The sequence below is a fragment of the Acinonyx jubatus genome, chromosome C2 (genome assembly GCF_027475565.1).
Source record: "Acinonyx jubatus isolate Ajub_Pintada_27869175 chromosome C2, VMU_Ajub_asm_v1.0, whole genome shotgun sequence".
NCBI lineage: Eukaryota > Metazoa > Chordata > Mammalia > Carnivora > Felidae > Acinonyx > Acinonyx jubatus.
The window spans coordinates 125778590-125806089 of record NC_069384.1 but is presented as its reverse complement, the minus strand read 5'-3'; the positions used below and the strand labels follow the sequence as shown (position 1 = coordinate 125806089).

General features: G+C 46.7%; 1 protein-coding gene across 3 annotated transcripts in view; it reads left to right on the top strand.

The window, feature by feature from the left end:
• The window catches only part of EPHB1 (EPH receptor B1), a 476611-nt gene that overhangs the window by 361487 nt on the left and 87624 nt on the right, over positions 1-27500 (top strand). For all 3 annotated transcript variants that reach the window (XM_053221422.1, XM_027061797.2, XM_027061798.2), the window contains exons 6-7: positions 17367-17491; positions 25414-25576. In XM_053221422.1, the coding sequence (XP_053077397.1) occupies positions 17367-17491; positions 25414-25576 (288 nt within the window). The remainder of the gene's footprint in view (positions 1-17366; positions 17492-25413; positions 25577-27500) is intronic.

Below are 27500 nucleotides of genomic sequence, written 5' to 3'. Positions count from 1 at the left end.
AGCAAATGAGACGGGACAGAAAGTGACTTTGTGACCGATGCTATGATGGGGAGATGAGCATCGTTTCTGGGCCAGACAGAAATTTGCTGGACTCTCTTCCTAGGCTTTCCTTCCAAGGCCCCTCCATCCCTTTGTTTGGAACTGATTTCATCCCCATCAGATAAATGGCATGTATGGGTTTGTCCATTCTTTGAGGGAGGAGTAGGCACTAGAAAGGCGAGTAGCGAAGTCCTGGTAAGTTGACAAGGGCAGTGGAGCTAGAACCTGTATGTATACCTGGCACAGGCTGATCTTGCCACTCTGAGGAGCCTGCCTATCCTTCCTTCTCATGTATTTGGAGAAGCAGCCCTTGGCCTCTTACTTTCATGATGGCATCAACAGTATCTATATCTGACATTATATTACGCTTGGTTGGTGGATGGCCCACTATGCCTATTGCATATGGAATATTAACGTATTCACTGTGCCCACAGACACAACCCATTGCTTAATTTTGTTTAAAAGCTACTGCATTACTTCTATTAGTGGTCATAAGCCCCAAAAGTTTGTCCATTTTTAAGGCATTTTTGAAGATCCTAGACAATTAAAGTCACTCAGAAATGCTACTTTTTCTACAAAAGAATTACCTAGCCCACCCATTCCTCTGAACACATCACCTAATTTGCATTATTCCTTGGTTAAATATAGTATTTGCATGCATAAAGAATAATCTTTGAATATGAAAAGGAATTTTATGATATTGCAATATATCGAGCTCTTTGGAGGAAAGATATTATGTAAATCTCAAAATTAAATATTAAAACAATATTACAGTGCTGCCTGTAAAAATTTAGAGTGTTAAGATCCATATGCTGAAACCAGTTCATTTTTAGGGGCTGGTCTCATTGGAAATTAGTAGGTGAAATTTGCTGCAAAGCAGAGAAAAGATTGAGTCAGAACTTTAAAAAGACTGGAATGACTTTAAAGAAAACTTTCATTGAAATTAATAAAGAAAGTTTAAAACCCTTAAGTAAATGAAATTTTCACTGTTCTTCATTCAATTTCATAGCTCATTTCATTGGTTTCTTCTTGTTGTTAATTCTAAAAAGATTGTTTTTATTGTTTCTTAAGCCTTGACATTGAGAAGGAAATTTTTTTTATATGAAATTTATTGTCAAATTGGTTTCCATACAACACCCAGTGCTCCTCCCGACAGGTGCCCTCCTCAGTGCCCATCACCCACCCACCCCTCCCTCCCACCCCCCATCAACCCTCAAGTTTATTCTCAGTTTTTAAGAGTCTCTTATGGCTTGGCTCTCTCCCTCTCTAACTTTTTTTTTCCTTCCCCTCCCCCATGGTCTTCTGTTAAGTTTCTCAGGATCCACATAAGAGTGAACACATATGGTATCTGGAAAAGGAAATTTTAAGTGGCCTCAGAAAGGTCTGGGCCATTTGCAAACAGTTTTGTGTTGTCTGTGGAGCAGAGTAGGTCAGCAGGAGTACTGCTCACGGTGAAAGTCATGGCTTCCACCCCCGCAGCCTTGGGGCTCTCCATTAGATGGTGAGCTCTGTGGAAAATCAGATTTTCTCACCTACCCCAGCTCCTTGAGGGAGGGACCACACAGTGCTAGGCACAGGGAAACTTGGTAAGTAATTGCCAGGATCCTTTAGTCCCTACATATGAATTAGTCCATAAATGTTTGCCTTGGGGGTGGTGACAGCCAGCCAGCTGGCTAGGTATCTTCCTCCTCAGTGGCTCCTAGAAGGAAAACTGAAGGGAATGATGTTCAGATGATGCCAGCAGCCCTGATCCACTTAGAGGAGCACAGTGAGATTCACCCATACTCAAAGGAGTTTGCTTTATTTATTTGTTTAAGCATTTCAACTTTGGAAGTGTATTCATTCATTCAACACAGCCTTGTGACTGCTTTCTACAGGCTGATTCATTGGTTCCTGCTTCTAGGGGCTCCCATTCATTCAGTTTCTCAACAAAAATTATTGAGGCTTTCTGTGGGTCATACACCACTTTAAGCACCAGGAACACAGGAGCAAACAACACAGGCAAAAATCTGTGCCTTGTGGAGCTCATGTTCTAGTCCACAGCGCTCACTGAGACTGAGGTCAGAGGCCCAGAAAAGTCACAGGGGAGCAGATGACTAGCTGGGAAACAGCAACACAAGGGGTCCTTCCATTGGGCTCTTGGTACTATAACTTGCTGTGATGCCAACTCTCACTTTACCAAAGTTAGGGTGCAGCCACATGCCATCGATAGAGAGTATCTCAGTCTGTAGCAGCTACTGCTAAAGAGTGACAGTGTTGGATGGGCTATTGTATTGCTCACTAACTCACCAATTTGGACTTCTCATGGACAGATATCGCTTGCTGGGCCATGCAGTGGTTGCGCGTGGGTATTCTCCCTGTTCTGGGTTGTGAGCGGTGCCTGGTGATGCTACTAACAGCTGAGAATGCCCCACCTTGCATCCCTGCTGGGATGACCAGAGCGCTATGGGGCTTGGGGCGCCAGTGCTCATTTCACTCCACCTTGGGCCAGGCACTCCCAACTATGTGGCTTGTTGAATGAAGATGGAACACACTGCTGGCAGTTAAGATTGTAGTAATTCCTTACCCTGCTCAAAGTCCAAATGAGATTGCAATAATTCTCCTTATGGAGGGAATCTCACAGAGGGAACTTCTGGTTGGATTACGAGATAGTTGCTGTTCACCCTGTCGCCTTGGCAAAGGAGGTGGCTGGGAGGAGGCATCCTTGTGATGTGTCTGCCCTGCACTTCTCTGGCACATGTTGGCTCTGTGAGCCACAACTATAATCTTTGGTACAGCATGCCTGTATCCATCTTATTGGTTATTGTTCCCCAGTGTCTAGCTAGGTGCCTGAAATAATAGAAGTCAATAAATGTTTATTGAATGGATTAATGAATTATCAAGCAAATGTATGAATGGATGCCTCATTCTTTCTTAGACTCATCTCAGACATTAGCAAATGGTGCAGCTTGAACTCTGTCTGTGGTCTTTCCTTCCTCAAACATCTTTGGGCAGGTGCTGTGATGGGAGTTATGCCTCTGCATTCTTCCAGATGTTGGTGAGAACTGGAACTTCCTGGGGGCACTGTCCTCCCAAAACATGGCTCTGTGGAAGACCCTCTTCTGTGACCTGGGCTGCCCCTCTCTCATGGGCAAGGACCCAGCTGCCGGAGCAGGCAAAGCTGGGGGTGGTTGGGATGGCATTCCGCTGCTGCTGTCTGTCCACCGGCATGCCAACTCCGTGCCTATCATTTTCACAGCACCAGCCATGTTAAACAGGCAGGAGCACCAGGGGTTTTTGAATGCCGCAATTAACAAAACAGTAATCAAGCTAAGTGTTTAATTTCAGAAAATTAACATCTTCTCGGAGCGGATGTGAAAGATGGAGAAAAAAGGCACATTAAATGTTCTGGGTAAATAAAGGCAACACCAGACCACAAATATTTTCCAGTGCAAGAGAGACTCTCTGCCAACCCTCAGGCCTTGGGATCAGTTTCCTTCTGGGATCTGAGCTGCAGGACATCAGCGATAGAATTGAGCCCTATGATTTTAAAATTTCTTTTTTTCTTCCTCCCTCCCTCCCTTCCTGTGTGCCTTCCTTCACTCCTTCCCTCCCTCGCTCTCTTTCTTTCTGGACGTAGCAAATACTTTATCTGTCCCGAGCAGCTCAAGGGAACAAGGGCCCCTGTGAGCATATCTGCCCCATAGAAAATCTTTTTGTGTGTTTGCCCTTCTCTGAACTGCACTAGTTATAAGGATGACACAGTGAGTTCTTAAATGCACATAAGTTTTTCATGTGCTTAGGCTGTATTTTTCCTGATAGGCTGTATGGCTCCCAAGGGAAATGACCAGCTCTCACTCCTCTAGTAACCCCTGTACGTCAGCATGGTGTCCTCTGTTCTGGAATGTCCTGACTGGCTTTATATAATGTTCATGGTCTTTGGTGCCTCATCAACCAGTGGGCTGGCATTTGTTTGCAGGAACAGGTTTGCATGTGGGGAGGGAAGCTTGTGAGATGCTGGGTGTTCAAGGGCTGGGTGGAGACAGGACATCGTGGTGTCTGTTGGTTTGTCTGATGTCCTGGAAGAGAGTGAGGGCCCAGGACAAGGAGTGGAAGGAAGGCAGCTTTGCAGGAGGAACAGGGTGAAGTTTGAGCACAACAGGCAGCCTTGAGGCTAGGTGATGAGGTGTCATAGTGCAGCAGGGAGGTCGGGCTCTCAGAGGTTGTAAGGCTTGTGCTGAACATGGCCACAGGTCCTCAGGGAGGGGACTGGAAATGTGGCTTAGTGAACAGCTTTCCTAGGGGGCATATCGCAGGCAGGTAACATGGAGAGCAGAGAAGCAGGAGATTGAGTGGATGGTTTGCAAATACATAGGAGACTTGCCAGGGCCTCCCAGAAGTGTTCAGGGATGGTGCCAAGGGGAGGTGGGGTCAGTTCTGCACATGAGTGATTTGTGGAGCTTGGGTTCCCAAGTCGAGGTATTAGTTATGCAGTTGGATATTTTCTCCACAATGCAGGAGATAAGCTTGGTTGCTGAGGGTGAATGGAGAAGTATTGGGGTCAAAGGTTTGAGAATGGCAAGTTTGGTAGTGCCATTGCAGAGATGGGGAAATGGGATTGAGCAGAGAAATTCTGCATTTCTAGAAAACATAAGGGCTCCTTGGAAGCTGGTGATCATGTGTTTACAAAGCTGCCCATCTGCCCTGTTATGTGACTTTCTCAGCAGTGCGTGGCTGACCCTACAGGAAGTTAATTGTGGATCTCTCTAGGGTTGAGTTTTGCTGGTTGTGTTCTCAGAAAACCTAAAGGCAACTCCCACCTGAGGGTTGAGGGAGTATTGTCAATTTTGTTTTTGCAAAGATGGAACTGGGCTGGATAATGAGGGACACAAGTAAGGGAAAGGGCTGATGCATGGGGTGGAAGTCAAGGCTGAGGGGTCTGGAGGAGCCAACAAAAGTTGCAGTGGACTCATCAGAGATTGCAGAGGAAGAAGAAAACTTGAATTTGTGGCTTTGAATATGGATGTCAGGTGAGGCCGAATCCAAGTGTCAGATGTGGAAGAGTTGTGGGGGTCAGGGAACAGAAAGTACACTATTCTGGTGGATATGCAAGTTATCCACTGAAGACAGGATGGAGAAGACGGGAGCCCAAGTCTTCAGTGAGTTGGGACTGGTGGTGGGAGGGAGTACACAGTGGTCCCAAGCTTAGAGCGCGGTGGCCCAGCTGAGTGACATTTTAACAGAGGGTGTGGAGGATGGTGAGCCATGGTGTAGAAGTAGTGACTGGAAACAAGGAGGACACAGTCCACTTCCCAACCCAGAGGTGTGCCAGACACGAAACTGTAAACCACCACCCTTCAGAGGTCTGCAGGCAGAGGTGTCCCCGGTAGTCAGAGTCCAGGGGAGGGAGACCTGTACCATTGTGGGGATGGTGACATGCAGAGAGGGGCTCACAGCTGGGCATTGCAGGAAGGAAACTTGCCCACAGGATGAGGGGTCTGGGCCCCACAGCCAGGAGACTTCCATCTCCAGGCTCGGGGAGGACAGTCACAGAGACTGTAGGCACAGCTCACAGCCCAGTGTCAGTAGTGGCAATGTCAGTCTTAGGGTGATGGCGGTGGGTTTCCCAGCTGTGGGGGGCACCCTGCTGAAGATGTGCGGGTGACAGCCAGGGAGCAGGCACACAACCTGCTGTAGTGTATCCTTTGCTCTCTCCCGCGGCCTCTCCAGTGCCGGGGATTCTGTGAACTGCCTTCTGTGATCAAACATTCAACAAACAGGATATGCCACGTGCTTGCCCCACACCCGGAAAGGATGACAGACCTGCAGGAGGCAGAGCTGATGGATCCATCCTCAGCCTCGCTGTCCTGGGACAGGCACCGCCTGACAAGTGCCCCTCATACACTCACATATCCTTCCAGAGCCTCCCACTGCCACAAGGCCATAGCACTCAGGTTTGCATCCTTAGGGCCATTTCCTGGTATGCTTTCTGGTTACCCCAGCAGGGAGGAGGAGCCAGGTGGGGTGACCTAGGAGGGACTCAGGAACCCACTAGCTGTGATGCTTCCTTCCTGTGGCACAGGGCTCCACACAATTCCACCTCCCTGCTGGGGACCCCTGATATCCCTGAGGAACTGTACCCCCCCAACCCCGTACTGGGCACCCTCAGTGCCTGGTGCCTGAGTGCAGGGGGAGGGGAGCGATGGCCGGAACCATCATTCCTACTCTGCTCTTGCCTGCTGAGGACTTAGGGAAGTCACTTTCCCTTCAGCCTTCAGTGCTCAAATCCATAAATTGTAAGAATTGGCAGAAAACTGAGTGACCTCAGATGTCCTTTCAAAGTTTTACATTCTGATTTTTAGATTTCTAGACAAATAGTTTTCAAATTTGAGTGTGCCTCAGAATCCCCTGGAGGACTTGTTAAAACACAGATTGTTGAGCCCTACCCCCAGCATTTCTGATCCAGTAAGTCTGGAGTGGGGCTCAAGATTCTACATTTCATGTCAGCTCCCAGGTGAACTGGGATCACAGTTTGAGAACTAGCAGGGTCAGTTGGGTGATCCCAACAAAGAACCCTCCCTTCATCAGCACTAATATCACAAATGCTATTTGTGATAGCATATACCTGCATATAAACCTGCATATAAATCTGCTATAAACCTGCATCCCCAGAACGGCCCCCAGCCTCCAACCCCCAGTTGTCACACCCCCTCCCTTGTCTTGGAACCAAGCCCTTCATGGATGGACCCAAGATGGAAGCACCTATATGATATAGGACTGACTCAGCCACCCAGGCCTGAAGCCCTCACTTCGCTGAGCCCAGAGAGAGACTCAGCCAATATTCTACAACAGAATCGAAATGATGCCACCCCCACAAAGCAGTCCTCTGTCCTTAGTTGACCCCAAGGTAAAGAGGGAGATTGGAACAGGGCGTCAGGTCAGCTCAAGGCAAGCCCTGAGCAAAAGCCAAGAAGCCAATGTCCACAATAAGAGAAAACAATTAGAAATATAATTAATTCTGCTTTTGTATTCATATTCAGTCTCCAAACTAATTGCTTATTTGTTTAATCTACTTTGGCCAGAAGTGTTACTGCACCAAAAATATTTAATGAGTCAGGCTTCCTAATGTAAAATTCAAGCATATTTGTGCAATGAAATGAGTTTTCATCATCAGAGGGAGAACCTGTTATCTGAGCAATACCTTCTCAACAAAGTTATCTCCTAGAATAGAAATGTCAGAGGAAACACAATTCCTCATTTGCACAGTTCGTCTGTGTGCAAACTGTTCCTCTTTGTCTTCAGTAACTGGTGGACCTGAAGTCCTTAGCTGACATTTAAATCTAGATTTTAGTTTTTTCCTAAGAATGCGTTTCATATAAGGAACAAGATAACCTACCATACCAGCCCCTCAGTCCCAATTTCATCACCCACGCCGTTTATGAGCACCCATAATTTAGTCTGAGGCCTCAAAGGGACTTGTGGAGGCTGCCCAGCACTTTTGGATCTCTCTGTGACCCCTTCAGAGTCTGGGCTGGGGAGATAGGAAATGGACTGGCTTCTGGGCTCTGGGACTCCTGCTTCTGATTCACCCAGAGCAGCTGAATTGTTCTGCTTCTCCTTTAATGCTTCAGGGAAAATTCTGTTAGGAGAAAGGATTCCACAGCTCTTAATAAAAGAAGGAAAATTAGAAAACTGCTAATGCTAGGGTAGCGTTTCATCTGAAACCTCCCAGTGAGGTGGGGATGGCCCCAGCCTCCCAGCCTCTGCCTCTGTGCTATGTAAAGCACTCCTGCCCCTGAGCTCCCAGGATGGCTCTATTCAGACCCACTCCATATTCCTCCCCAGGGGCACTGCACCTGCTCCGCAGAAGGCAGTTCACAACCTTGCCTCCCCTCCCCGCTGAGCCTTTATCCCTGGAGGGCTGCTGTCTATGTTAGGTACAGGTACATGATTTTCTGACCCTTTTACTTCCAGTGTCTTTAGAGAAGAGACTGAAATCACTCCAGTAAAAGCAAACCCTTATGGGACATCTGTTATGTGCTAACACAGTAGGAAGAGGCTAAAAACATGACTTCTACTCTAAAGAGTTTATTCCAGTGATGGAGAGCAGAGATGAGCACTTGGAAAGTTAGATCTGTCCCAAGGTAGCGATTACAGCCCAATGAGAGTTACTAAAATAAGGTCTTTGAGTTGGGGGGAGGGGGAGATGGGGTGCTCTGGTAGGCATGGTCAGGTGGGGCTTAAAGCAGGGCAGTGTGTTGTGTGATCTGTGCTTCTGAAGTCTACTGGATTACAAAAAGACATGTCAGAGATCCCCAAAGCTGGGTTCTACTGGGACATGGTGTGTGGAGTTGTTAGAGGAAATCAGTGGGGTCCTCTATGGACCAGTTGGGAGGCAGCCTGGACCGGCCATTGGCTGCCATGTTGTTTACTGTTAAGAGGGGGCACTGGGACCTTTTCCAATGGGGAACCATTGATGGTTTTTGAGCATCAGAAGAACCTGGGTGAATCAAGCTTTGGAAAGATTAATCTGGCTGCAGTGTAGTTTGAAGTGAAGAGGCCCAAAAGTGTACAAGAGAGGTGGGACTGGATATCAGGTGTAAGGAGATACAGGTGACAAGACCAGGAGGAAGACAAGGACAGAGCCAAGGAAGTATCTGTGACCCCTGGGCCTGAGTCATACTATAAGATGAGTGGGCCTTGGCTCATCCTCTCCTCTGAGCCAAAGGTCTATTTGTCCTCAAGGACAAGGCACCTTATTGTTTACATCCTAGATTACTTACAAGAAAAACTTTTGGTCATCTTGAGATGTCACAGGAAACCATCTGTCTTCTGGGACGCTTATCATACCAACCTCTGGGGAACCCTGCCATTAACCTTCCCCTTATCCAAGCTATTCTTCTCCATCATTTCTATCCTGACTGGGTAGACATGTTTATGTATCCCCTCAAAGATATTTATCAAATAAATACCCACACTGTCACTGGATTGTGCTTTTCACATTTACTTCCAGAACTATGCCCAGGCATTGATCTGCATATGTCAAGAGTAGTGGACCCAGAAGGAGACTATGAGGTGGTTGCTAAGACCCCTGGCCTGGCAGACTAGTTCTAAGTGGAGGAGATATGGTCCGTACAGGGTATATCCTCAGGACATTTGAAAGATCCATAACATAAGATCCATAACATTAATACTCCTGTTTTATAGTTGATGAATTTCAGGCCCCAAGAAGTTAAGTAACCTTAGTCCAAGATTGCACTGTAAGCAGATGGCAGAATGGGAACCCACATGTCTCTACAGCGCCTCCAGGCCCTATAGTTCTTCTCTATGTTTGCCAATTCCTTCTGCCCTAAGCTGGGGCCCAGGATCCTGGCTATTCCTTACCCTGCCTTGTCTTCCTCATAGCCGGGGTCTGTGGTCTACAGATTGCAGGTGGTTAGTCCAAGGATGATTTGGCTGGGAAATGCTTTTGCAGGAAGAATAGAAGAGGTTAACATTACCATGTTATCCAGGTTACCATATATATCCAGGATATATCCAATATATCAATTAGATATGTACCCAAGAAAAATGCAAATGTAGGTCCACACAGAAACTTGTATGTGAATGTTCTTAGCAGCATTATTTGCAACAGCCAAAATGTGTAAACAACCCAAATGTCCATCAACTAAGGACATCTGTCCTAGAAAAAGCAATGCCTGGGAAGGTAGAAGAGGTTACTAAGCTCAGAGGTGCACCGTTCGGGCTGGGGCAGCTGCATCTCTCTGAGGGGTCACTGGAAGGACCTTCCCTCTGTTGCAAACCACATGGCAGGGCCAGGGAGTGTTCCCCCAACCTACCCAGCATGAGTTATCATGAGGAAGGCAGATGGGCTCCTCTTTCTATGGACCTCCTTGGCAAGTTCAGATATGAAAATCCCCCCTAAGTGGAGAGGTCATTTATCTTCCAGGAGATTTATGAGGGCTGTCACCTGAGCCAAGGCAAAGGGGACTCAGCTGTGACCGGCACCCCAGCTCCTAAGGCGGGTCAGAGGTGGCCTCAGAACAAGACTGTCCCTGGCACAATTTCTACCTGCAGAAGCAACACTGCTTTATATGAAATCTGCCAAACTTTGAAATCCAAGTTCCATATTTTTATAAACCCTTCAGGCATTTTACTACAATAGATCAACTTAATTGTTAACAGTATGTGTGTGTTACTATTGTTTTTATTTAAAACCACTTTAAGTACTTTTGGTGTCTTAAAATATTTTAACACAGTAAACTGTTATATCATTTACTATTTCCCCAAATGGATTAGGGTTAAAACTGTTGAAAAAGGGGCTCCTGGGTGGCTCAGTTGGTTGGGCATCCAGCTTCAGCTCAAGTCATGATCTCACAGTTGGTGGGTTCAAGCCCTGCATTGGGCTCTGTTGCTGACAGCTCAGAGTCTGGAGCTTGCTTCAAATTCTGTGTATCCCTCTCTCTCTGCCCCTCCCCCACTCACACTCTGTCTTTCTCTCTCTCTCTCTCTCAAAAATAAAATGTTAAAAAAAAAATTAAAAACTGTTGAAAGAATTATTTTGACACAAAAATCAATTAAGACATTAGGAGGCAATTTTTTTTTAATTGTTTTTCAACGTTTATTTTATTTTTGGGACAGAGAGAGATAGAGCATGAATGGGGGAGGGGCAGAGAGAGAGGGAGACACAGAATCGGAAACAGGCTCCAGGCTCCGAGCCATCAGCCCAGAGCCTGACGCGGGGCTCGAACTCACGGACCGCGAGATCGTGACCTGGCTGAAGTCGGGCGCTTAACCGACTGCGCCACCCAGGCGCCCCATTAGGAGGCAATTTTTAATAAACAAAGATAATGCATTAGAACTTAGTAATTGTCCTAGGAAAAAAAAAGCATCAACTCATTCTCACATCTTGGGGTTTGAGATGCTTAATTGTTGGAGGGGGTGGGGATGCCCTTATCAAATAAGGATAACAAAATGAATAAGGGGAAAACTTGGAATATGACTGAGTCCATAACTACATTAAACGGTCAAAGAATGTTGTAAACATAAAAGGCATGATCCAGGTGAACCTGAGATATGACAGCAAGGCTTCCATACATCAAGACTCAAGGTCCCGGATTTGGGGTTAACTCCTGGCATAGATTCATGCCACCCTCCCAGACCACAAGCTCTGTGATCTCCTTTGGAGTCTTTCTTACAAATGGAGGGCTGGGTGATAGCTGGCCAGGCCCAGCCGTGAGGCCATAGGTGGTGCCCTGTGACCAGTTTGGGTCCATTTCCACGTTTGTCTGGTGTCACCTGTATGTTCTTTCATAACTTGCAGCTGGGACCATCCTGTTCTGGCAATTTATCCACATCTCATTTGTCAATTCAGGCGAGAACATTCTGTACACTTTCTCTGCCGTATGTGATATACTATCTTGGATCTGCCTGCTTCAAAAGCAATTTGGGAGTATGATCTCCCCAAAGTCTTCCTTGGCGAAAAAGAGGCAGTGACTCACTGACTCAGCCTGCCTTTGCATTTTCTCCATCCTGAGCCCCTTGACCAATGGAAGTTAAGTCTCTCTCTGCTTCTGATACATCTATTTGTTTTTAAATGTTTGTTTATTTTTGAAAGACAGAGCACAAGCAGGGGAGGGGCAGAGGGAGACACAGAATCCAAGGCAGGCCCCAGGCTCTGAGCTGTCAGCCCAGAGCCTGACATAGGACTCGAACCCATGCACCATGAGATCACGACCTGAACCGAAGTCAGACATTCAAATGACTGAGCCACCCAGGCGCCCCTGCTTCTGACACATTTAAAGGGCCTCTTATTGTTGGCATTAGCCTCTCTCATCAGACACTCCTCATTCTGGTTCTGGTTGTTTTTGAACCCAGCTGATTTTACTCAGTGTTTGACAGGACACTTTGCCTTGCCTCTCCATTCTTTTCTTTGTATCCCTAATTCTTGTCGGGTCCAGCCTCTTTATTTTGCTTAGAAGGAGTGCAGAGCAGTTTTGATTGTATTTGGGGCTTTTGAGGATTTCCTCTTTAGGACAAACACATCCGTCTTGAGCCTTTAGTACCTTTTTTCCAAATAGCCCCTAGGGTAACTCTTTATTCGTACTTTTTCTAAAGAAAGGTCCATATTTATTTCTTTGCTAAATTTTAATAATATGGTGAACTCTTTATTTTCATTTTCTTCTCTCCACAGAGTGTTTAATTTAGTCAAAAGGATTCTTGTGAGGGAGAGACCTTTTTAAGCATTCAGTGAAACTTCCTTCATCTGAGGACATAGGTTTATGGAGAAGAGACAACTGGCCAGGACTTACTGTTGAAACCAGCATATTTGGGGCTCAGAGGGGCTGCTTCTTTGAATTAATCTTCCCACCTCTCTTCAATCTGACTTAGTTTTGCTAGGTGGTGTTTGAGGGGATACCTGCGCTCATTTTCATTTTCTGTCTTGTTGGAAGTTTTTATAGCATGTAAAAACACCAGATTTAGAGGTGGCATTTGCAGTTGGGGAAGGAAAAAATAGTTTGTCACTGTAGGTGATCACCAGTGTCAGAGCACCAAACATAAGCTGTCTTGGATTTTCAGGGAGGAAGACTAATACTCTGTTCCTCTCTCCCATGTGCTAAATCCCATCTCAATTAAAACGTAAGGCATTTAGGGGCGCCTGGGTGGCGCAGTCGGTTGGGCGTCCGACTTCGGCCAGGTCACGATCTCGCGTCGTGCTCTGGGCTGATGGCTTGGAGCCTGGAGCCTGTTTCCGATTCTGTGTCTCCCTCTCTCTCTGCCCCTCCCCCGTTCATGCTCTGTCTCTCTCTGTCCCAAAAATAAAAAATAAAACAAACAAACAAACAAAAAAAACGTAAGGCATTTAGAGTGACCTGTGTGAGGATAAACAGCCTGTAAGGGGGCCTGTGAACATCTGTCATCACCATAAATCTGAGCAATGTTGGCAGTGGTGACCCTTACCCTCTGGCAGCTTCTCCCGGATCCATCCGTGTGCTGATTGGCGGCTGGGAGGTCCTTGCCATCTGTGGCTCTGGATTGCTTCTGGATCACCCTGCCCTGTGATTGCCTCTTTACCACCTAATCAGGGCAGGGCTGTGACTTTTTTATTACTCATCCTTTTGTCCCCAGTGATTAGAGCAAGGGCCCAGCACAATGTTTGGCAAATATGTTGAGTCTTGAATGATGGTTTTCCAGGGATTAGAGGCAGAGAAAAGAACCAAGCCCATCAAAATCATCAGACTGTTAAAGTTAATCTTTCCAATTTTTAATCCGTGTTGCATTAGCTCTTGAGACAGAGGAGGATCCTAAAAACCTATATGGCACTGACAGGGTTGGCAACATAGAAGTCATGTTTCCATGCGAGCCTGAAAGGGCAGCTGGAGCTGCACAGTGAGTGTGGCGGGGTGGGGGAAGGAGGCTTCCCTGGGGTGCCTGTGTTGGTGGGCCCACCAGGATCCATCCCTCCCCCCGCCCTCCTCCACCAACCCTGTGCTCTGCTCTGACTCCAGGAACTCCCACCTTCCTCCTCTCCAGGACTCTAGACAGTGCACGCAAGGTCGGGAATGAGGGCCATGAGCCATCCCCACTTAACCATCCAGCCTGTTGCTGACTCTGTGCTCAGTTCCTGGTTTCCTTTTACATGACTTAGCAGCAGCGTTTCACACATTCTCTCCTCCAGGAGACACTCACTGTCACTTGACTTCTAGGTAATCACACTCCCCTGCTTCCTTCTAGCTCATTGGCCTTTCCTTCTCAAGTCTCTTGGCTGTTTCTCCTCCTCTCCTGAATCTTACATGATAAATTCTTTTCTCCTTATCCTCACGATGATCTCTGTCAGTGCTGCTGCTTTCAGTATCTCTCACAAACTGGTGGATCTAAACTGGTGTCTCCAGTCTGGACCTCTTATACATGCATTTGCCTACTCCGACCGCTTCTGCTGATGTCTTGCCACATCTCAGTTGATGGCAGCCCCACTCTTCCAGTCACTTAGGCCAAAAACCTTGGAGTCATCTTGGCTGTTCTGTTTCTTCCACATCCCACGTCCATTGAGATGTTCTAAATCTATTCAGAATCTGACCACCCCCATTCTCACCACCTCCACTGCTCCAAACCCGGTCCAAGTAACCACAGTCTTGCAGCTGGACTCTGACAATAGTGTTAAGATGGAGCTTTCAGCTTTTACGTGGCCCCTGAATTCTATTTGCAGCACAGGAGAGGGTGATGCTGTTAACATACGAGTCAGATTACGTCACTCCTCTGTTCGCCACCCTCCCATGGCTCTCCTTCTCACCCAGGGGAGCAGCCATCGTCTGTGGCCTTATCTCTTCTCTAGTCCCTCTGGCTCTTTGCTATTCCCCTGGAAGAGACTGCTCCCAGTTTAGAACCATTGCCTTGGCCTTTCCTTCTCAATTGCTCTTTTCCCAGGTGTTACGTGCCTCCCTCCCCTCCTCCACCCCCATGCAGCTGCATCTACTTCTCAAGCAAGGCCTTGCTGACCCTGTGATTTGGAACAGCAGCCTTCTCCCAGCGAGCCTCCTACACTTGGACATTCTGTGTCCCTTCCCCCCTGCTCCATTTGTTCCTGTTGTACTTAATATTTTAACATACCTTGTGATTGATCACATCTGGCCTTCGACCCCCTCTGCTAGAAAAGAAACTCCGTGAGGACAGGAGATTATATTTCACTCACTATGGAATCTCTGGAACCTAGAGTGGTGACTGGCACATGGCAAATGCCTGGTGAACATTTGTTTAATTCGTTCATTAATGGACCTGAGCCGTGATGCTAAGTTAGGAGGAAGAGAAGGCACATTTGATGGTTGAATTGGGATCACAAATTATTTCGGCTTCCTAGATGAATAGGCCAAATGTTACACCATAAAGGTAAAAGCATATGTGTAAACCCTTGTAGTCAAACCCACAAGCAAACTATAAACAAAAGTTGAGGCACACACCATGAGAAAACCTAAAGGTTCTGTTTGACAGTAATGTCAAATCAAATGACAGGAACAGGTTTTTGATCCAAAAAAAAAAAAGGCTAATCGTCACCTTCATTGATGTCTGGTACCCGGATCATGGGAGATAGTAGTTTCACCCTAATCTTTGCTGAGTAAAGAGCAGTGGGAGAATTGGGTTTACCCCTGAGCCATATGCCTACAGAGAGATTTAGATAACATGAGCCCATTTGGAAAAGAGCCACCTCAGGGGGCAGCGTGTCATGGGAGAAACGTTCATAGTATCTGGCCGTTGTTTTCAGCAGGAAGAACTCAGGGGAGACCTAACTAGCTTCTTTAGTTACTTGACGAGCCATTCGGTGGAAGAGAGAACATTTTCTGTTACCTTAGTCAGTGGAACTGGGACTGGTGAGAAGACACTGAATTTCAGATAGGGATAGGAAGACATGCACATTGGTGAGAGACACCCAAGGATGAAGCCGCAGCCCCTAGAGGCAGTGAGCAGCCAGTCCCTGGGGACGCAGCAGGGCCCAGCAGAGAGTACTTGATAGGGGGATTCAGAATTGCCTTAAATCAGGTCCTCCACAAGGCCGACGCCAAGATGGGATTGGAGGTGCCAGATATTGATGGGCAGGTGGGAGAGGAGGCCAGAGGGGGCTGGCGGAGTCATCAGATCACAGTGAAGGAGAGAGGGCAGGAAGGAGGATTAGGTGAGAAGACTCTCAGACCGTCACACTGTACAAAGAACCGTTGGTGAGTCCAGTAGGGAGTCTTTGAGTGAAAGCTGCCCAGCAGAAGAGTCAGGAATGGTTTTTTGGTTGTTTTGTTTTGTTTTGTTTTGTTTTGTTTTGTTTTGTTTTGAGGCACCCTTGCTGCTCTCAGTCATTGGCTGGAAGCAGCCTCTGATAAATGGGGCCCCGCATGGATGTGGTGGTGGTTTCAGGGTACAGCAGCCAGGGCCAAGAGTCAGCTGTGTTCCCAGGGGGTGGAAGCTCTGAGAGGCACGTTTGCAGAGTCACCCTGAGGTCTGTAGTGGGAATCGTGCAGGGTCCTGGGTGGACTCTGATTCTAAGTCCTCCTAACACCACATCTCACACTGTGCTCTCCGATGGCTCTCCGATGGCTCCCTTGAGTATGGGCATCTTCACAAGTGCTCAGCAGCCCCTCCCCTGGCCTGGGGGCCAGCTCACTGAGAACTCACTGAGAGCCCAGTGAGTGGAGAGCAACCCTATCCCCCACCCCCAGACCGGCAGCCATGCTCTGGAGGGGAATCTGTTAACTTAAAGTGAGGATAGTAAATGTCAGTCCGCCACAGTCCCCCAGAGAAACCCTTGTAAAGTGGAGTTCGCATGAGGAAACGACCTTCATCACTAGAGAAGTGCCAGGACTAAACGGAACAGCCCCTGAGCAGAGCGCAGACTGAAGCCTCATCCATTACCCGCCTCTTCCCCTAGAAAGACAGCCCTCATTTGTTATTTCCAGACTGTTTTCATTTTACTTACACCGCACAAAAAATGTTGAATTGGAAAATAAATAATATTATTTCCTAACAGAAATTTTGGAATCACTTCACAGATTTTGGAATTATTATCCTGTTTCCAAATGTTTGGTTTGTGTATCATTTCTTCATTTATATTAGTGAGCTCTTTATTGCAAATGTCCTTATCTGGAAGACTCTTGACAGAAGTCTGAATGAACTCTGTTGGTAGTCTGTGCTCATGTCTTTTTGAGCACTGCCTCCTCTCTTCCTTTTGAAGTGCAGCAAAGTCTTACATGCAGTTTCAGAGCTCTTTCTGAAGAGTTTGCTCTTTCTAGAACATTCCTTTCTATGGCAGTAATTCTGCACTGACCAGTTCTAGTTTCTCATTATCATTCCTTGCCTCCACATTCTCTTCTTTATAGGAGCTCACCCCATTAATGCAAGACTGAGATTCCTTCAAAACCTTCTGCTCAAAAACATCCCATTGTGCCTCCTGTCCCACTGTTCTTCTTGTGCCACTGCCTGAAGCCTAGACTTGCTCTGGTTGTCATACCCTCCCTGAATGGCTCGGCTTCCTCAGCCGAGCTGAAAGCCACACTGCTTTCATGTGATTCAACCAACCATCTCTTTTTGGTCAAGCCTTTCTTCTCCCTGCCCAGGAAACACCGTGTCCATTCCAGCCTGCCCTTACACATGTCCTCCTATCCTAAATTGTCACCTTTTCTCTCCTTTCTCATCCATAATCTACTCACTATGCAAAACCACAGGAAGTTCTGCAGATCAGCTCAGCTGGTAAGAAAGAAAGGGTAGATTCAAACCCAGAGACACTTCTCTCTTCATTTATCTCTGAAAGATGATGCATATCATATACTCGAGGGTCTGTTCATCTGCCCTGTCTCTTCCTCTCTCCACAGCCCCTTCCACTGTTCCCATCATGCACCAGGTCAGTGCCACCATGAGGAGCATCACCTTGTCATGGCCACAGCCGGAGCAGCCCAATGGCATCATCCTGGACTATGAGATCCGGTACTATGAGAAGGTGAGCCAGCTCCGTCCTCAGTCTTTCAATACCCAGGGCCAGCTACTGTCCGGGGGATGGTGGCCATCTGAGAACTGGAGGAAATCCTGAGGGAGGGAAAAATCTGCTGATGGAAGCCAGAGGCTCCTTGGGAGAGTTCATCGGGTCTTCGTTTGCAAAAGTCTCCAAAGTCCAGACTCTTCCTGTGTCAACTCAGGAGAGAATCTTCCAGCCTACACCCTGCTGTCTGAACAGTTCAGTGGGCCGGTATGGGCAGAACCAATCCCATTTTTCCCAGTCATATGTTCTCTCTATTAACAGAGATGCTACAAAGTTCCAGGTGTCCCCTGAACTTCCCAAAGATTTTGTGGTTTTGTAGAGCTGTGTTCTCTAAAGTTTTTGATCATGTTCTTCCAATATATGTTTGTGTATTTATAGGTCATATGCATGTACTACTGCACTAGCATATTCATAGAGATTGAGGACATGTAAGTGGAAATTTTGAAGGATGAGACAGAAATTAAAAGAAATGTTTGTGCTGCCCACTGACTGCTCTTTAGCAGCTGCTCCTGAGACCTGCAGCAGGGCACACACTGCCAAGTAGGGAAGTGGTGCCTTGTGGAGTTCGTCCCCTTGGTCTCTGTAGGGGAGGCAGTACCTCCTTCCCACCCTGTTAAACTGCAGCATTTGCAAAATCCCAGGAAAATACTGACCCAGCACATCGTTTGTAAAGACACTCCATTCATTAATTGGTTCAACAAGTATTGATTAAGTGCCTGCTATTTGGCAAGTACTATTCAGGGTATATGCATGATCCAAACAAAGATGCCTGCCCTCACAGGGCTCACTTTCCAACAGAAGGAGACAAAAAAGGAACATAATAAATAAGGAGATCATATAGTAGTTAGAAAATGAATGATGCCATGGAAAATAGAGCAGAGCATGGTAAATGGAATCAGGGTCAGGTTTAGGGGAGGAACAGGTTACAGAATTACATAGGAGGGTAAAGGGAGGCCTCTTGGAGTAGGTAGCTTCTAAGTAAAGACTTGAAAGAGGTGAGGTTGTTGTGAAGTGGGGGAGAGAGAGACAACCACCGGTGCAAAGGCCCTGAGCCAGGGTCATGACTGGTGATTCTAGGAACAGGAAGAAGACTGGCATGACTAGAGTGGTACGAACAGTGGGAAAGTAGTAGACAGGTGAGAGAGGTAACCAGGGGAGGTGATCAGGCTGGACCTTAGAACTTTAGCTTAACCACTGAGTGAGATGAGGATTCATATAGCAGTGTTAGAAGCAGAGAAGAGACAAAATCTGACTTACATTTTAAGAGGCCCATTCAGCTGTCCCATTAAAAACAGGCCTACTAGATTACGACCAACTGGAACAAGGATGATGGTGGCTTGATTTGGATGGAAGGAGATGGCTAGTGAAGCAGGGTAGATTCCAGATATATAAACTAAAGGCAGAGCAACGGGATTTCTAACAGATGTGGGAGGGTTTAGGCCTGGCCCGATAGAAGGAGGTAGCCACCATTGACTTAGAAGGGTGCTTGTTGGGGCTCCTGGGTGGCTCAGTCGGTTAAATGTCCGACTTCTCAGCTCAGGTCATGATCTGATGGTTTGTGAGTTCGAGCCCTGCATCGGGCTGACAGCTCAGAGCCTGGAGCCTGCTTCCAATTCTGTGTCTCCCTCTCTCTCGGTCCCTCTCCCCCTCATGCTCTGTCTTTTTCTCTCAAAAATAAATAAACGTTAAAAAAAAGAAAAAAAAGAAGAGTGCTTGTTGTGAGAGAGCATATTTGTGATAAGGGAAGGGACAGAAGTTCAGCTCGATGTCTAAAACACTTCTGAGATAGCCAGTAGTTCAGGCAGCTAGATGTCCCTGCCTGGAGCTCAGGAGAGAGGCCAGGTTGGAGAAGTCCATCTGGAAGCTGTCAGTATGTAAATGTATGAAAGCCCTGAGCCCGGCAGAACTATCCAGTAGGTCAGTGGAGAGAGGATAAGAGATGGAGACTCACAGCCCTCCAGGACGGAGGCAGTATTGAACAGTGGTACGTGACTGCCTGGGGAAGGAGGGCTCTAGTCTCTAGTGCCCTCCATAACTAACCAGCTGTGCAGCCATGGCCAAATTATTTAACCACTCTGGGTCACAGTTTTCACATTTGTAAAATAGTAGCAGTTTGTGTCCCTGAAAGTGGAGGGCTAGATGGATCACCAATCTAGTCTGTGGGGATGTACACCCTTCCGCCCTTGCGGCCGAACTTGCAAGCAAGGTGAGGATTAGGTAACGTTCTATTCCATTTAGAGAATATTGGGTTTTGTAGACAGTTGATTCAGATAATTCTGTGAATTGGGGGTAATTTAAACCATCTGGATTCATAAGCAACCATTATATCCAATCAGCTTTGAATTGGGAGCCCTTGTTTGCTAGATATTTTTTATCAGTTAATAAAGTAAATGTTGGGTTTCCACAATGTTTTGAACCAATCTGCCTGGACCAATTGTCCACACAGTCTCATTTCATCATCAAAATTGACCTAAGAGTTTGATAGAGTTATCATGTGTGGCCAGCATATCATGCAATGTCAGAATCACCAGAAAGATTCTAACAGTGCCCCTTCCCACACACACTTGAACTTGAGCCTTATAAGCTCACCTCAGAAAAATAATAGTAATTTCTCCCTAGTCTGCCCCTCTTGGGTGCCAAGAGCTTTATAAGCATTATCTACTTTTGTCCTCACTACCCAGTGTGGTAAATATTAGTATCATTGCTATGGGTAAAGAAGCCAGTGCACAAAGTAGTTCAAAACAAAATAAAACTTACCCAAAAGCACACAGCCAGGAAGTGAGCTTGTCACACAAGGCAGTGCTGGAGATCAGCTACGTACATACAAACCGCCTGCCTTCTGCCTCATCTGCCCTGCCAAAGGCACTCATGCCATCATAGGGCTGGGCTTCGTAACAGGCTCCTGCCTGTGTCCCTTGGCTCCTCATTTTCCAGCCCACACCCAACCTCTTCTGCTACTTTTCCCTTTACGTGAAAGCCTTGTCCTTTGAAATACTGTAATGAACTTCAACTTTTGATGCTATGAAGGAAGCTTATTCTCCCATTTCAGACCACGTCCCTACTTCTCCGTAATTTATACTAATTATTAACAGACACACATGCACAGCAGCCCAATGCCCGAGGCAGCTTCCACACCTCAGTGAAGCATATTATTGTCCTCACTCCAGAGGATAGAATGCTTTCCTTGGAAACACAGAAGATTCTTTGCCAAAGCATTGGTTACCATACGGTATGTTACTACGGAACTCTCCTTCACTTATAAAGTGCTTGACTGTAAGATCTGTTACATTGCCTGGACCATTTCTAATACAAATAAAGAAAAATACATTACCCTGTGAGGGTATTTTGAAATAACCACAGTGGTAATAAATCATCATACACTGAGTATCTATTATGTGCCAGATATTCACAAATACATTAGCTCTGATCTTGAAAAGAAATAAAAAGAAAGATACTTGAAAGCCAGGTATAACCAATTTATAGGTGATGGAACTAAGTCACAGAAAGGTTAAATGACTTACCCATGACCATAGAGAATCAAAACTATGGACATTTTTGTTATATTTCAATGGCGAAAATTTCCGAGCTCAGTAAGGAACTAGATAGCAATCATGCTGATGCCGAGGATCTCAAAATTAATGTGGCCTGTGAAATAAAAGATTGTATCTTAATTTTAAATCCAAATTCTTATAAGCAGAATGATCTGCCTACCTGCTCCACGAGGCTGGCGAATCCTGGTCTTTAGAGATGCAAACACAATAAAACTCAGCCCAGTAGATATCCTGGATTCACCCCAAAGAAACAAATCCCCATTCCTCCGTTCTGTGCCACTTCTTCTAAGCCAGGAGTCAGCAGAGTTTTTTCCATAATGGACCAAATAGGAAATATTTTAAGTTTGTGGCCATATAGTCTCTGTCCCAACTACTCAACTTGCCTTTGTAGAAGAAAAACAGCCATAGGCAATATATCAGAAGGTGGGCATGGTTGAGTTCCAATAAAGCTTTATTTACAAAAACAGGTAGCTAGCCATGGGCCATAGTTTTCCAACCCCTGAAAACCCACCCTGGGTCTCCTACTTCACATTGCCCTCTCAATTTATGCTTGGAACACCTTTCAATTTCAGCTCTATAAATAGAATCAATGAGGCTTTCGCCTCCTCCAACAGCTCATTAATAGAGAGCTCAGATGCCATCGAGCTGATGACACTCCCAGAGCCTCTCCATGTTCATCTCCTTCCCATTTTCATATGCTTCCATTTATCATCCTCTCTTGTTTACTGTCTTGTAGCACTTTTCACTCCTGGTGTCAGCGCTTGTAGGCAAACCATGGGAGGGGCATCTACATCTGCTCTCAGCTGTCTTCATGATTAAGCGTTTAGACGCTTTCTTGCTCTTCATAACTGTCTGGGCCAGAATGGACTGGTTTAGGCCTTGGGAATTTCTACCCTTCAAATTTTAGGATCATTTTCTCCTAGAAACTCTTTCAGGCGTTGGCAATATCTTGTGCTCGATCGATTGGTTCAAATAACTGGTCTGAAGTGTGGTGTTTATTCATTCATTTAGCACTGAACCATTGAGCAGTTTGGTGCCAGCCCTGGGCCACAGGTTGGGGATGGGAGCCATGGTCTCTGCCCTTGATAGCGATGATCTATACCTCTCACATGCTTATAGAATCAATCATGAAGCAAACAAACAAACAAAAAAGCCACGTGCTCTTTGCTCTCACCCATTTGCCTGCAGTTGATTAATGGGTTTGAAGAGAACAAGGATTAATACTCATTTTAATCATGGAACTTCTTGAATGTGTGGGCTATAAAGTGATAAGGGGTTAATGTTTTGTCTTCACAATCCAAATACTAATACACCAAAAGACAGTTGTCAGTAAAAGAGCTGCCCAGTGGATGTTTCACTTCTTTCAAGCAGTGCCTAATTCCAGAGATACCAGTGAAACCAGAAAATCCAGACAGCTACCCGGATTTTGTAGCAATGGGATTTTGTCCTAATTTGCAAGGTGATTAGGTGATTTATATAGGTTTAGGTCTTAGATCTTCAGTGTGTTAGGACAGTAATGACCAGCGTTCTAGCTAATATCCCTCCTATAGTAGACAGCCTTCTTTCTGCTGGATCCCTGATTGGTGGTGGGGTGGGGGGTGGGGGCATCCTCCTTTTTTTTTTTTTTTTAATAGATCAAACCGATGGATGGGCAGTTCCTTCCAAGCAGTCCCTCCCAGAGGTCAATGGATATCCCCTCCATGAGGATGAGTGTGTAACCTTCAACCGTCTATTCAAGCTGACCTCTAGCCTGTGGTCTCTTAAAACTACTTCCAAGCATTTGTCACCACCGCATGTGTCACCACAGTCTAGATGGGCCCAGTTGTTTGCAGGCTTCTCATCTCTTTAGGCCTTGCTTTCACGTGTTCTATTCAGTTCTCACTCTCTGTATTTGTCCATGTGGCTAATTTCTTCTGCCTTTGATGACTCAACTAACATCACCCTCCCAGTCTCCTTAGCAGCCTGAGTTGGGTGACCCTCTGCTCTTCCCGCCCCCCCCATCCCCCAGCCCCCTAAGCTGCCTTCTGCCAAGTCACTCAGTCAGCACTGCTGTCAGCATCTGGGTATTTTCTGGTCCACCCCACAAGATTTTGCATCCCCAAGGAGAGGGGCCATGACTTGGCCCCTGAAACCATGTGTAGGTAGTACCCAGCACATGGTAGCATGTCATAAATGTGGCTGCCGGGCCAAATGATTGAGTGAATGCACATCAGGTCACCTCTGCCTTTGCAAAGTAGATGTTTGCATATTTTAAAACAATAGCAATTTTTTTTTAAATCATTGCACTGTATTCTTTTCTCCTGGCTCAACTCCCCAAACTTCTGTTGCTTGTCTGAGGCTGTGGCTTACACATCTCTTGCCGTCAGCTTTCCCCTCATTTGTTACCATGCCCCTCAAACCATTGTGCCTAGAATTCATCACAGAACCCCAGATCTGCACAGGGACTTGGGAGCTTCCCTCTCAGTGACCTAAGCTCTTCATTTTCACTGATGTCCCCATTTTGCTCTGAGACTGATGGTACAGACAGGGGCAGTCCCAGAGTTGAAACTTTTGTTCCTGTACACTTGGAGATAACCCACAGTCTTCATAATGCACACATGAAAATGATCAGAGGCCAGGCTGGTGTATATGAGGGCGCTGAGGGGAGGGTGTAAAGATGAAAGAAAGCAATGAACAGAGTCCATGGGAAGCCTTCCTGGAAGAGGGGGCTTTAGAGATACAGGCACAAGGAACATGCAGGGTGCAGAGGAGCACTAGAGAGAGGCATTTCAGACCGGGAAAACAGCCCAAGCAAAGGCCCTGGGTCTGGGAGTGTGGCCCCTGAAGGGACAGCGAGGTGGTAATTTGGGGGTTGTGAGAGACTGGAATTGCTTCATTATGAGGACCCTATAAACCTAGATTTAGGAGTTTTGTTTTTATCTGATTATAACTTTAGGGAAGGTCAGAGATCTTTTTTAATGTTTTGTTTTTATTTTTGAGAGAGAGACAGACAGACAGAGAGCGTGAGCAGGGGAGGAGCAGATAGAGAGGGGGACACAGAACTTGAACCAGTCTCCAGGCTCCATGCTGTCAGCACATAGCCCAATGTGGGGCTTAAACTCACTAACTGCAAGATCATGACCTGAGCCTACATCAGATGTTTGACTGAGCCACCCAGGCGTCCTGTTAGAAAAGAAGTTTGGATTTGGTGGAGAGGGAGTGGCAGAAAAGATAGGAGGCTACAAAAGTCTAGGCACAAACCAAATGTTAGTAGCAAAGACAGGAAGTACCCTTGAAGGCACCAACTCTGGGTGGGGAGTCAGAAGGCTGAGAAACAGGAGCAAAAATCTGTGCACACCAGAGGACACTCATGTGTGGATAACAGAGACTATAGAAGACCAGGCAGAAGGTGCCGGAGAGAGTGGTGGGGGTGGAGGGGTGACCCCTGAATAGGTGAGAAGGGGCAGAGCCTGCTCTCCAGGGAGAACAGACATGTCCTCCCGATGCTGGTGGAGAGGGAACTAGAAGTTGGGATCCAAACAGACTGACACAGGCCAAAGTGAAGGCAGAAGCAGGTATGGGAGGTGGTTTGGAATGGCCTCAGGCTTTGCAGCGGAGTGGACACTAAGTCACTCAGCTAAGGACTAGGACCTGAGGGAGCTTAAGGGGTGATCTAGAACAGTCATGGTGAGGAGATCCTGAGTGAGGAGAGAAAAGGCAAGTCCTCAATAGAAATGAGACAAAGGGCAGGGACACCTGGGTGCCTCAGTCAATTAAGTGTCCGACTCTTGGTTTCAGTTTAGGTCATGATCTCACAGTCGTGATTTCAAGCCCCATTTGGGGCTCTGTGCTGGCAGTGCGGAGCCTGCTTGGGATTCTCTCTCTCCCTCTCTCTCTGCCCCTCCCCACTCATGTGTGTGCTCTTTCTCTCTCTCTCAACATAAATAAACCTTAACCAAAAAAAAAAGGGGAGACAAAGGGCCGATGCTGCCCAGCTTGCTTCTACTGACATCGGAGACGCAACAGAATTTTGCAAAGCTACATGTGCACTGAGCCCTGGATGGGGAAGGACTAGAAAATGATGATGAGCCCCCCAGCCTGGCTCTGAGAGCCTAGCCATTAGCTCAGAGCCTCCTTTTTAGGGCATGGCCACCTCATGACACAGAGCTGATCCTTCATTCCCTTAGTCCAGGCCAGATGTCCCCCATTCAGAGAGAGGGCCTGGGGCCAGTGACAGCTTTTAGCAGATCTGTAGGACCAAGGACTGACAGGGCCTGGGTGCTCCAGGGTGGAGTAGGTGGGGACACAGACCTCAGGAGGAGGCTGCAGACCGTTCTCCTCACTCTGTTTCAGGAGCACAATGAGTTCAACTCCTCCATGGCCAGGAGCCAGACCAACACGGCGCGGATTGACGGCCTACGGCCAGGCATGGTGTATGTGGTGCAAGTGCGTGCCCGCACGGTGGCGGGCTATGGCAAGTTCAGTGGCAAGATGTGCTTCCAGACGCTGACAGACGGTAAGAGGCAGGCCAGTGAAGTGGTACAGGGCCAGCACTTGGGGGAGGGGAAGAGGCCCTGAAATGCTGCCCTTGCAGCCCAAGTGCCAACCTCTCACTGGATTCCAGTGTGATTCCTTTGGAAGGGTTTGCCCTGGGGGGGTGGGGGCAGGGCATTACTCTTGCGTCATTCACAAGGCAGGGCATCTTTCTGAAGTCAGGTCTATTTCTCTCCTAACATCGCTTGGGTTTTCCTTCAGTGGGTCTCTGTACCACGTGCAGAGAGGTCCTGGCAGGGAGACCCCCACGTAGCTCAGGGTTCATGTGCCTCCTGCCTCAGAATCAGGGCCCAGGTGTTGCCGTTGTTTCACCCTCACTCCCACTTCACCCCTCTGTTCTGGGGGACTGGGAGCTGAGCTCACAACCTAATTTCACGAGATAAGGTCTCCAGGAAGGACACAGAGGGGCAAATTTGGGGGTATAGCCGTCCCATGCAACCAGTATCTCAGCTTGTTTGAAACAGCTTCACATGTGACTCTAGCCATGTATATCCAGTGATAATAGACAGACATTATCTTCTAAACCATCCCCAAGGCCAGAAAGCCTGTCACCCAAAATACTTCCACCTTTGGGCTTTGTTAGTTCCCCATTAATGACAGTCTCTCCTGGTCCTCTGAGACCACGCTTTTAAATGGTTATGAAAATCTGATTTCCCTGTAGCCTGAGGAGGCGGCATGGGATATCTGCCTGTGTTCACCCACTCTTTCCCTTAGCCAGCCATTTACTGTGGTGTATGCTTTCGTTTTTCTGTTCACTGTCTGTCCATTTTATTTATTCATTTGTGAGCTGTTTCCTGATAGTTTTCCAGATATCAGTCTCTTCTCAACCCCCTCAACTGAGAGCCTTTAATTTTTCACTTATTAATTAAATTACACACAAAACAGTCTGCCTTTACATAACATTTTATTTTAGGCCAGCACTCTCTGACTAGGCGCGTGATAGGACCTGAGGTTTTATATTGACTCACATTATGATGTTTAACAATTTAACATTTCACCAGAAACATTTAAAATCAGATGATTTCATATGAAAACCATAATGTGCATTTTCTTGTGAAAAGCTGAAAAGAAGCCAGAGCTGATGGGTGTTGTAGGGGGAGGGCTGTACCCCCGAGCTGAGAGGTGGCTGCCCCCATGGGGCGTCTGCCCCTTCCCAGTGATTTGTACCCAGATGCTTTAATGTGAGTTTTCTGGCTCCTGTAGGATTGGAGTTTGCAACTCGTTTTGAGTTCTTTTCAGATGAATCTTCGCTCATATTTTGAGGATAGTGAGATGGGGTAGAAACTGAGCCAATTTATTCAGGTTAATAATGCTGCCGGTATGAAAAGAAGGCAGGCTGTCTCCTGTTCCTTAAGGATTCTGTCCCCTCTTTGCACCTTACTTACCATCTAGATTTATGGGCACTGTGGCACCAGGAAGTACACAGGATTAAAAACCCAAAACTCAGAATGCTCTGAGCACTGGTCTCTTGGCAATTCTGCTAGACAAATCAAGAAGTAACAAATTTCTCCCAAGAAGACTATTCCTTTTATATTTGGCAGTTAAGTTTTATAAACCCAAGAGGGGCTAGATATAAGAGAGTTTTGGTAAGTGGCCAAATTCAGGAGTATTTATCTTAATGACTGAGGTTTGCACATCAGTAGTAATTATGTTCGCTGAGGCTTTGGGCCCCGTCTTCAGCATAAAGGTGAGTTGAAGGTTGATCAGTGATAGGTCATTGGAGCCGAAGGACCTATAGGATTCCGCCCAGGGTCAAAGACCACACTTTGGGCAGCACTGACCTCCACATGACAGCAGAGCTACTATGGGCTGCTGTTAGCTCTAGTATGCTAACCTTTGGCTTATATGCTTTTTTTTTTAACCCATTCATACAGCATGATATCTGC